This window comes from Pelophylax lessonae (genome assembly GCF_965119305.1).
Source record: "Pelophylax lessonae genome assembly, chromosome: 6".
NCBI lineage: Eukaryota > Metazoa > Chordata > Amphibia > Anura > Ranidae > Pelophylax > Pelophylax lessonae.
Genome location: NC_138773.1, coordinates 217,137,650 through 217,150,048, shown reverse-complemented (window position 1 = coordinate 217,150,048; position 12,399 = coordinate 217,137,650). Strand labels below are relative to the sequence as shown.

The 12,399-nt window shown below is 41.4% G+C and overlaps 1 protein-coding gene across 1 annotated transcript in view; it reads right to left on the bottom strand.

Annotated features, from left to right (window-relative positions):
- Window positions 1-12,399, bottom strand: part of CPS1 (carbamoyl-phosphate synthase 1) — a 166,394-nt gene that overhangs the window by 96,186 nt on the left and 57,809 nt on the right. The window contains exons 16-21 of the mRNA XM_082261903.1: window positions 10,483-10,611; window positions 7,142-7,286; window positions 1,263-1,473; window positions 978-1,176; window positions 687-863; window positions 343-461 (exon numbers count right to left, since the gene is read on the bottom strand). Of these exons, the coding sequence (XP_082118029.1) occupies window positions 343-461; window positions 687-863; window positions 978-1,176; window positions 1,263-1,473; window positions 7,142-7,286; window positions 10,483-10,611 (980 nt within the window). The remainder of the gene's footprint in view (window positions 1-342; window positions 462-686; window positions 864-977; window positions 1,177-1,262; window positions 1,474-7,141; window positions 7,287-10,482; window positions 10,612-12,399) is intronic.

Below are 12,399 nucleotides of genomic sequence, written 5' to 3'. Positions count from 1 at the left end.
CCCACTATGACCTTGAAATTGTTTCTGTCCTTGCCAAGGGTCCTTGATAAGTCTGCTAGGATGCAACTCCTAGAAGCTTTCACATGTATTGGAACATGCAGCAGTGCACTGGCAAAATAGGCAACACTGTGGTGTGACAATGACAACATCATTTTAAGCTTGCAATAATTGTATCACTAATACTGGCTGTATTAAAGAACGGTATGGTTCTCATTAATTGTGATCTAAAAAGAGTAATCAGAATAATTCTTGGACTGACATACAGTTTTTTCTGCCAAAATGAAAATATAAAAAACTACAATGGCCAGGTAGTACATTCTGATACTGCATTATGCACTTTACCTTTTGCTTCCTTTCAAGGTCTTCTCCATGTTGAGGATTCCTTGCATCTTGTACAGGAACCACTTATCAATAGCTGTCAGATTGTTTATTTCATCTAAGGAAATTCCACTTTGTATAGCCTGATATAAAACAATGGAGAATACTTTTAGGAAAAAGGCAATATTTTCATATGTTTCTTATTATAAATTTTAATACTAGCTACTTGCATTGGCAATATGAAGTTGACCTTGATATTAATATATAACATGTGTCTGTTTCACTTCCATACATTTTTATTGTCTTTTTATACCTTCAATTTTTTTTTCTGTCATTTTCACTTCCCTCTACTAAACTTTAATCTTTACCTTGGCCATGCTGTACATACGGGTACTGGTGGGTTCGGCCATCTCTTTCCTTAGGTTGACATCTGCTGGCCATGCTTTGTTCATTGGAAGGTTTGATGTGAAGCCATCTACTGATGGGTGGCACATCCTTAGGGCTTTCTGAAAGCTTTCCTCAAAGGTTCGACCAATGGCCATGACCTATAAAGGGTGGTCATTAAAATGTAGTTATAAAATTACACAGAAGAAAAAACAAAAAAAGAAAATAAGATGGTCTGCCTGTAAGGGCTACAGTGCACAGTTACTGCTGCTTACCTCTCCTACACTTTTCATTGAGCTGCCAATTAATCCTGAAGCACCATGGAAACGGTCCAAATCCCAACGAGGTATCTTGGTCACCATGTAGTCTAGACTGGGCTCAAAGCAGGCAGTGGTCTTCCCTGACACAACATTCCTAATTTCTGGCAAAGGAATTCCCAAGGCAATTTTGGCAGCAATGAAGGCCAGAGGGTAGCTAAAAAGTAGATATTAATATATAATATATGTACTGCAGTTGAGATTTTCGAATCATCAGTATCCTAATCCCAAGTGTTAACTTACCCAGTGGCTTTGGATGCCAAAGCTGAACTACGAGAGAGTCGAGCATTGACTTCAATGATGACATACTCCAGTGAGGTTGGATGAAGAGCAAACTGGATATTACATTCTCCAACAATACCCAAGTGGCGTACAACTTTGATGGAGACTGCTCTCAGCATCTGGCACTCCTCATTGGACAAAGTCTGGCAAGGAGCGACAACTATCGAGTCCCCTGTTCATCAAAGAAAAAATGACAACAGTTAAACATCATCCTATAAATAGACAAGCTTGCATGGGCTCCCTAAAAACACCAGGTGAGGCATGGTATACCTTACTTTTAGTTAAAGGCAACCAAAATATTAGCTGGAAAGAGAAGGGAAAATTGGTTGTTGTGGAGTAACAAAGGCAGTTCTGTTTTCAGAATCTTTGAAAGTGAGGCATATCTTATAGGATTGATTGATTAACCAGAATATACAACAGGACAAAAGAAGAACATATATTATATGCATAATTTAAATACGTGATTGTACATTTTGTACAAAAATGTTAGTTAATAGCTCCTTCCTTTACTTCAACTTAGATTTGAACAAAAAATGAACTTCAATATAAACAATTATTGCTAAAATAATTAATTTGTCTAACAGTCAGGATATTTTTCAGAATTTTAATGTTAAGATAAAGGGCTACTGTATGTTTTTATACGTGGGATTTAGGTTTAGAGATTTGGTCAGATTACAAGTTTGTTTCAGAGGTTAGCATGAGGATAAAGGTTAAAGAGATGTAGCAATATTTCCATGATGGGTCTGCCATCAGTACCGGTAACACTTCCAACGCATTTGAGTTGCGAACCCAGGTGTGAGATCTGAGAGAATGACCATCCCGGCATCTTTGGTTTGTTTTGTTTTATTGTATTTAGGGGATTGGAGAAGGGAATGAGTGGGATACTCCTCTGGCTCTTCTAGGCTTAACTGGGACTTTGTACAAAAAAAGCTCATTAATGCTGTCTTGGTGCCAGCTGAATGCCGTCCAGCGCTTCCTGACTGAATTAGTGCTGGAACCTCGACTTTAAGTTGTTTGTTAGCTCAGAAACTCCAGGACTGTAGAACTCTGATATTCGATTTAGCTCAAAAGTCACTGAACAGCTCCCTGCAACCCTTCACTGGCTGAGGTAGCTCCTTGTCACTACTTGTGCTGCTGCAACTCTCAACTCTGTACACTTCACACTGTTCACTGACTCTTCAGGGCCCAAATTGCAGGTACCCCCTCTAATACTTCAGGGTCCTCTGACTAGGCACCCCCTTTAACAGTTAGCTGACTCCTGGATCCCTAGATCTTTCTCCGGAGTTACACTAGGCAGACCCCCAGGGGCAGTCCACAGTACTCACGACCTTTGTAGGCTTTCCTGGAACTGGACCCCTCTCTCTGTGCTGGTTCTCGGCATACCAGATCCCCTCTGCAGTTCAGCTCCGCTCTCTTTGGATTCCCAGGCCACCACCCGGGACACCTGCTTCCTCAGGAGGAGAGACAGCAGTACTCTCCCTCCTGGGACTCTGCTTCCCGCCAAAGATGCTGCGTCATGCATTCCTTCAGAACTTATACCCACTCCCAGAATCCTCTGTGGCAGAATCTGCCTTCTGGGGTAGATACAGGCCTGAGTGTGTCTCTGATTGGGTTTCCTCCACTGTCCAATGAGAATCCTCTCATGGAGCCAGTGGAGAAACTCCTCTCTCATCAGACACACCTGGGAGACATGACAGCCTGCTGAAATCATGGCCCTGCTGTTAGGTAGCCAAGGCACACTATACTTTTACCTGGCACCTACCTGTAGCTTGTAGGGTGCTACAGAGACATTGGTAAAATTTACCAAAACTGAAGAGTGCAAAATCTGGTGCAGCTTTGCATTCAATTACAAACTAATCAGCTTACATGTTTTTTTTTTCAAAGCTTAATTAAACAAGCTGATGTTGGAAGCGGATTGGTTACCATGTACAGCTGCACCAGATTTTACACTCCCCAGTTTTAGTAAATCAATTCCACTGTCACTTACTATTTAGAGCAGATTAATAGTGTCTGCTGATAGACTCCTTAGCAAGGTATACTCATTCATTCACCCTCTCTTTCTGCCTCCCTTCTGCAGAAGTCAACCCTGGGTAAGATTCAGTGTCAGTTGGAGCTTACCTGGGTGGATCATGTCACTGTCCCTCCTCATGTGACAGTGTTAAGGCTTGGAGATTGGATACTCAGTCCCTAACACTGCTCTATGGGTGAGGTCAAATTCTACCCGATGTGCAGAAAGCCCACTCTGTTAGGGCACCAGAGGGGTGCTCCAAAGGAGTGGGAATAGAGCGAGAGCAAGTGAAGAAACGGGGATTAGTAAGTTTACCTTCCTGTTTGGGTTGGTTATTAGAAAAGTGGATATGCAAAGTGTCAATTTAAAATGTACATGTAGTGCTACCCCCGTAACAGTTGTTGATTAGGATGGGTCCTCTGTTCTTTGCCTTAACCTTTTCCAAAGAAAACTGACACACCAGGTTTAGTGTACAAACATACAACAGCACAGGAAATCACAGAGAGTAGCACAGCAGTAGCGCTATGTCAAAGAAAACAGGCACCAAATCAGATAGTAAAGGCAAACCTAATATATTGTCATCCAATATGGTTGGTAGCTAGGCAAGCATAAAATGGATTAACAAAGGCAAAAACACAGTTTAGAACACAAAGTGATTATCATTAAAAACTAGGCATAGGTTGACATTTGGCATCCAGATCAGCATAAACAGTAGCATGGCTGCTTGTCGGGAAATGCATACCAGCAGCTAAAATGGTTCTTCTAAATGGCTTCCTGTGCATAGTCGCAAGCTAATTTATGATCCCTTATGGGCACGTAGGAAAGGTGCATGTGCTTATGCATGTTTGCACATTTGCATGCGCATCTGTGTGCGCACGCACACGCATCTGCTGCCCACACTTGCCCAAGTGGGCTATTTAAACTGAGCCTGTACTATGATCCACTGTTGTCTTGTCTACAGCATTCCTGTGCATACCTGCAACCTGTTACTCCACATTTGACTCCAGTTACTGACTCGGCTTGCCTTGACTACTCTTGAACTCTGCCTGCACTGATTCTAGCTTGCCCCTCACCTTCAATTCTACCTGTGTCCATTGCTGCTGCTTCACTGATCTGTGACCGACCTGGCCTAAACGCTAACTTTGCTCTTGCTTGGGTATCTGTATCTGACCCATCTGCGTGTGAATGAACCTGCCTGCCTGATTCTGTTCCAGTCATTGCTGGATTGCCAGCTGCAAGTGTCTGCCTACTATCTACTGGTTCCTGCTTTCCATATGTCTGCTACCGGCCTGTGCTTTGCCCATCTACTGTCGCCAGTGCTGGCCTGCTCCTGCCTACTGCTCACCGGTTGCTACACGGCATCCCTGATCTGCTGTGATCCACTGACAATAGTCCTCTGCTTGGCCCGGATATCCTGTGAAGCTCTGCTGCTAGCAAGACTAACAGGCACTCATGCCACTCTGCACTTCTGTGCTACCTTTCAACTCTATCAGGGGCCCCAACTCAGAGGTGGAAGAGGGGCCTTCCTCATCATATCAGGCTTTTCTACCTGACACCACCTTAAGTGCAGCAGTGAGCAGTAGTAATCAGTGGTGGCAAACAGATAGTGAGTGGATGCTCCTATTTCTCTGTGGCAGTTGTGCAGGTGCTGTGATGTGGGCAGTGCTGCAATGCCTCGGGTGTCTTCACTCCCAGTCTAAGGATCAGCGCTCCGCTGGTATGGTCTCATGTATTCCCGCATTCAAACAAAACCAACTCCTTTGGCGCCAGGAGGAAGAACTTTCCAGGGCATATAATAAAATTCACCTCTCACTTTCACTGCACAGTGCATATTGGAATCTGTAGTGTAAGGTGTCAATTGGCCTCATTACATGGTTGCTGTCTCAAACTACAACTTCCAGGATTCTCAGCGTTCTGCAAAGAAGTCTATAGGGTGCTTGACGTTAGCAGTCCCCCTATTGGCCAGAGGAGAATGGTGCAGCATAACATCAGTATTTCAGTGGTGGGAGAGAAGAATAAAAGGCAATGGGGTTTATTTACTAAAGGCAAATCCACAGTGCACTCTACAAGTGCACTGCAAGTGCACTCGGGAATGCAGTTGCTGTAGATCTGAGGGGGACATGCAGGGAAAATAAAAAACAGCATTTTTGTTTTTACATGATTGGATGATAGAAATCAGCAGAGGATGATTTATTCTGTACACTCAAAAGAAGGGCAACATGGAGGATGATTTACTAAACAAGTGGAATGTGTTCACTGCAAAATAATGTTCATTTAGCTTAATGAATAAAGTGAAACTGTGTTTACTTTGTAAATGGAAATGTTCTACTCCCTCAGTGAATCAAAAAACGTGTGTGAAGTCAGGCACATGATTATCTGGCCACTGTCAGATACAGGGCCAGGACAAGGGATGGGCAGGAGGGTTGGCTGCCCTGGGCACAATGGGTTATTGCAGGGATGGGGGTGCCCTGACCCTAACCCTAAGGTAAGCAGGGGGCGCAGTTTGGCATATTTGCCCTGAACGCTGGATGACCTTGTCCCAGCACTGGTCAGATATCATGTCACCTCTGACGCTCACCAGTAGCAGGTTCCAAATTCCAACCCTGACAGGCTCCATTTATAACAAAAAGTGCAATCATTGCAGCCTCCCAATTAGTAAACTATAATTAAAAACTAAAATACAGTATATATTAAATACTTCTATTTTTGTTGCTGCTCAAACACTTAACAGGTGATTCCACAACATCCTCACCAGATAAACATACCACACAAAATTAGGGTAGCGCAACAATATGTGATTAACAAAAATAAATGTAAGTCCAAAAAACACTTAACAACAGTCTTTAGTTTCTGTGATATAACAAACACACTGCTGTGTGAAAAGTGATTTAAAATCTTAATTCTTCCTTATGTGCCATATGTGCCTCCACCATTAGGTGAAAAACCTGCTCACCGCCTTAGAAGACCTGGCCATGGCTCACCACATAAACGTCCAAAATGGCATGGGTGACGTCACGGCCCAACTGGCTTAGATGTTAATTTCGATCTCAACTTTTTCATTAGCAATAGTTCATTTTCTATTACTTTTTTCTTCCCATTAGATGTGATTTGTCCTCTATATCCAAATGTATATAAAGTATATCCAATGTGATGAGTCTCCACCTACTGAGGAAGACCAATCACAGGTCATACCGTGTATAGGAGGGTGCAGCTGAGCCTGTGACATCACCCTGTGGCCATTTTGGAAGTTTATGTGGTGAGCCAGTACAGATACTATGAGTGTTGCTGTTTTTATACCCTGTAAGTTTGTTTAACCTTTTGGGCGATAATAAAGAGAAAGTAGAGAGCACTATAGTTATGCTTTTTTGTTTTATCCTATCTACATTCTGAGGCCTGAGCGTTGCGGAGGAGAAGGGTGTAGTAGAATCTGGATCAAGTGGAGGAGAATTAACGAGTCATTGTATACATTTGGGGAAAGTGTAACAAGTGAGTTATGACCAATGTATGAGGTCTTATAAGGAGGTGAGCAGGTTTTTCACCTACATGGTGGGTGCACATATAACACATAATGAAGAGTGAAGTTTTTGAATCACTTTTCACACAACGGTGTGGTTGTTGTATCACAGAAACTGAAGACTGATGTTTTTTGGACTTAGTGTAGTGGCTATACTCATTTTGTGAGGTTCCATTTATTGCAGTTTTTAGAGTTTTTACATTGTTTATAAGATTCTCATCTTCATCTTTTAATAAATGTTACTGATGGTGTTTAAAATAAAATACATTGTCAGTAGTACACATATACAATTTCACATAGGGAAACACAAATGTTTACCTGTATGGACCCCCATAGCATCAACATTTTCCATGTTGCAGACGGTAACACAGTTATCTGCTGCGTCTCTTACTACCTCATACTCAATCTCTTTCCAGCCTACTACTGAACGTTCCACCAAAATCTGGTTGGTCATTGCCAGAGCCTTTAAAATAGAAATTGTCAGAGTTAAAAACAATTACACTGTGTAAATTTTGCATGGTCTAATATTAATATAAAACATGATTTGCAAGAAGAAGATGAAAATGAAGTGTAACAATAAAGTTTCTTTGATTGGTTCTACATATTTTATTATAATCCTAAAATAAATGTCCATGCAAGGATAGTGTATGCTACCAACTGTGATTTGTATTACATTTTTTGATAATACCTTGACTACTATATTTGACAATCTGCAGCCTTTATACACATTCTTACACAAACACAATGAATACATGCACTCTCTTGTTATTAAAGTTAGATATCATTTAAGCAGACGTCTTTTATGAGAAGTAAAATTTGATTTACACCTTTGTCCTGTTTTTGGGGCTATATTATTATTATCATTATACTGGATTTATACAGCGCCAACAGTTTGTGCATCACTTTACAAAATTAGGGCAAACAGTACAGTTACAAAACAATTTAATACAGGAGGAAAAATATAAATTTTATCAGTTTGACCAGACTGACTTCCATGGAGAAAGAAACAGTAAAATTTAGCAACTGTGCTATATTAGAGCAGCTTCACACTACTCTGCTAAACAAAACCACGGGTTGGCTGCTAGAGATGTCCCGAACTATTCGCCGGCGAACAGTTCCCGGCGAACATCGCTTGTTCACGTCCGCCACTGTGGGCGAACATATGCGATGTTCGGTCCGCCCCCTTTACTTCATCATTGAGGCAAACTTTGACCCTGTACCTCACAGTCAGCAGACACATTCCAGCCAATCAGCATACCCTCCCTCCCACCCCCTCCCACCTCCTATAAAAAAGCAAGGGCAGCATCCATCTTAGATCATTCTGAAGCAGTGTGTTAGTGAGAGCAGCTGAGAGAGTGCTGCTGCTGCTGCTGTTAATAGGGACAGTTGTTAGATAATGTTCTCGGTCCACTCCTGCTGTAAGGACAGCATCCTGACAGCACCCCAAAAAGCCCTTTTTAGGGCTGGTATTTCAGTCAATTTTTTTTATATACATATATATATATATATATATATATATTGTGCAGTTGCCTGCCCGCTGTGTGTGAGAGGCCACAGACCCACCACAGACTGTACTGTTTGCACACCACACTCATATCGGGTGGCACAGTACCTTGCAGTTTAAAAAATAATTTTTTTTTCCTCTGTCAGAATTGCAGTTGCCTGCCGGCTGCCAGTGAGTCTCAGGTCCACAGAGTGTACTGTGCCCACTGCAGTGCCCACCACTGATTTATACGGTGGCACAGCACCTTGCAAATTAAAAAAAATATATATTTTTTATAATTGCAATTGCCTGGCCTGCCAGTGAGTGTCAGGTCCACAGAGTGTACTGTGCCCACTGCAGTGCCCACCACTCATATATATACGGTGGCACAGCACCTTGCAAATTAAAAAAATATATATTTTTTATAGTTACCTGCCAGTGAGTGTCAGGTCCACAGACTGTACTGTACCCACTGCAAATGGACTGTTTGCGGTTGTTTGTGGTGCGTTAAACGGGGAGTTTGGTCTGTCAGAGTTTGGTCTGTCACTGTGAAGCGGACGTAACCCTTAAACTACCTGATTGATACAACATCATACCTGATCATATACATACACTGGATGTTTTAAAGCACGTTATGCTAAACAATTTAGGAATGTTAGGTGATTTATGCCCTTTATGGATTAAAACCCGACTCTGTGTCAACTACGTAATTTTCCATGGGAGTTTTGCCATGGATCCCCCTCCGGCATGCCACAGTCCAGGTGTTAGTCCCCTTGAAACAACTTTTCCATTACTATTGTAGCCAGAAAGAGTCCCTGTGGGTTTTAAAATTCGCCTGCCTATTGAAGTCTATAGCGGTTCGCCCGGTTCGCCCGTTCGCGAACATTTGCGGAGGTTCGCGTTCGCCGTTCGCGAACGGCAAATTTTAGGTTTGCGACATCTCTATTGGCTGCATTTTCCCATTTCTATGAGGTACCAGTGGTTTAGACATTAATGGCTGTGTGTTGAGTTACTTTGAGGGGACAGCAAATTTACACTGGTAGGGCTCTTTCACACGGGCGATCCGATCAGATCCGCCTGTCAGTTTTTTATGCGGATCTGATCGGATCCTCCATGCAGCTCTATGGGGCAGCGGGTGTCAGCGGAGACACCTCCGCTGACACCCGCTGCCATCCGCATCCGATCCTGTGCTTGAAATCTGAATGGATGGAAACCCTATTTTTCCATCCGTTCAGTAATCGGAGCGGATTGGATCTGATGAGAGCGGACAAGCGGTCCGCTCTCATCCGATCCCCCATAGAGGGCAGCGGGGGCTGAGACACCTCCCTCTCCGCTCTGCAAGCGGAGACGGAGCTGTCATCCGCCCGGCTCAGTGGGGATCGCGGATCAATACCTGCTGAGCAACACGGATCCGCCTACGGAGCGGACCGTGTGAAAGAGCCCTTATACAAGCTGTACACTCACTATTTTACATTGTAGCAAAGTGTCATTTCTTCAGTGTTGTCACATGAAAAGATATAATAAAATATTTACAAAAATGTGAGGGGTGTATTCACTTTCATGAGATACTGTATATATACATATATATATATATACTGCATATATACAAACACAACTTCTTTTTTTTTTGATAAATTTAGAGAGTAGTGAACAGATAGACCCACTGTCATGTTTTATTCAAGTCCATGAACCTGCTGGCAAGATTCATCCCTCTAATTGCCTAGCGACCATTGTCACTGAGACAAAAAAATAGAAGTCCAAATTTTTAGAGTTATAACCACAGCAAGAGGTAAGGGTAAATTATGCAATGGAAACACATGTTTCTTTGACAATTGTCTTAGATTGGTATTTCCCTCACTTTAGTAAGATTTACTTTATTTTCTGTTGTGTTTGCAGGACAGAAAGTGAAGGGAAACTGCCTCAGTGGGATGCAGATGGTAAAAAATAGACTGAATGGCGTTTTAACCTTTTGCAACTTTATTCATTTTTAGCCATTCAACATACTTTATCCTATTGCATTATTTTATTTTATTTCATTTTATTTTTAGCTTGAGCTTCGGCATTCAGAACCATTAAATTGGTCCATTAAGTCAGTACAATTCTGCAAATGTAACTTAGGAGATATGAATGGACTACGGTTAATTTCCCGTGCTCTGAAAAGCCTAGTCATTTTTACCTTTGTTGCCAGGTCCGTGAGTGTTTCCTTATCGGGACAAAGTCCTGACCCCAGACCACCTAAGGCATAGGCAGATCGAATCATGACAGGATACCCAATTTTATTAGCTGCTTCCAAAGCATCTTTTACCTACAAGAAAAAAAGCTTTATTACCTAACATATTAGGTCAGACAGATAAGACAGTTAAAATAATGAGGAAAAGGTTCAACTGTTACCTAACAGCCATATATCCAAAATACATTTCTTTTATTAACTTATTTGCAGCAAAGATCAGAATAAATGTCACTTTCTGACTTTTTGCACTATCTGTTGTTAAAAAGGATTTAAAGGCTTAAGGTTTTTTACCTTAAAGTGAACTTTATGTAAAAAATACAAATGGCTGAGCAGGCAGGATTTTTAATGCAGAAGAGACATACTTTGTTTAAAGCCAAAACTGTATCTACAGTCAAAACCTTTTTTGTTTTTTATTTTTCTAGCTTTACTTAGAGTAGGGAAGGATGAGAATGTTTTTCCAGTTTTACTGCAATCTGGGACTCTGTTAGAGACTTTTTCCCATACTTCATGTTCTGGGGACAACCTTTACTAGACAGGAAACATGGAGAAAATTTGCAACAGGGAAACAGCAATAAAAAATGAAACAGTGCAGCCACTGGAGAGTTGAAAACGTTATCCCTACGGACAGGAAGTGAGGGGAATTCTCCAGACAGCCAAAAACCTGATAGGGATTCTGATCCTTCCCAGTTTAATCCAAAGCTTAAAATAACATTTAGCTATAGATACAGTTTTAGTAAATAACCCCTACAGTCTATTTACCTCTAGTAAATCAACCACTATGTCTAATATTTCCAATATTTTCTTTCACTCCAATTAGATCAACACCTCCACTCCAAACTGTTATTTTATTATGGTAAAGGAAGATAGAGCAGGCTTTGTGTAAAACGATTATAAACTTGATTATCCCTGTAATCTAACTTCACACCTGACAACATTTATTATGAAATAATATGAATGTTGGAGCAGTTTCTCAATATTGTAGAACAGCCTTTCTCAACCTTTTCAACACAGAGGAACCCTTGAAATAATTTTCAGGTCTCAGGGAACCCTGCTAAAAATGACTATATTTACAACTCATGATACATTAGTATGATCGTCAGTGGGAACAATGCTTCTAACACTTGTGGACACTGGGAAGAATTACCTTCTTCCAGATAGCTAAAAAGATCAATGGTGTCAGGGAAATTTATCTGAGAGGCAGAAATTGCTCATTGCTCAAGGAACCCCTAGCAACCTCTGGAGGGACCCTAGGGTTCCACAGAACCCTGGTTGAGATCCACTGTTGTAGAATGTTAATAGTAGATTTTGCTTTTATACTGTGCCTGCTTCCATCACTCTGCACATTATTATTATTATTATTATTATTATTATTATTATTATTATTATTATACAAGATTTATATAGCGCCAACAGTTAGCACAGTGCTTTACAACATGAGGGCAGACAATACAGTTGCAATACAATTCAATACAGGAGGAGGAGTCAGAGGGCCCTGCTTATTAGAGCTTACATTAGTCATCTTTAAAAGAATAAACTGGAATTATAGTTGATAAAAAAAATGCTAGTAGCAGGCACCAGTCAATCAAAACTACCAAAGACCAGTAAACGGAAGAAGACAAGGAGAAGATGCAGGCAGGGGACCTCGCAGACTTCAGACCATTAGAACAGAGGTAAGCATTTTTTACTTTAGTTCCAGTTAAAAGTGGTTATAAAGTCAGAAGGCTTTTATCTAAATTTAATCTATGCATTAAGATAAAAAGCCTTTTGTGTGCAGTAGCCCTCCTCAGCCCCCCTAATACTTAACTGAGGTCCCTCTCTGTCCAGCAATGTCCACGAGTGTCTCAGCTGTCTGAGATTCTCCCT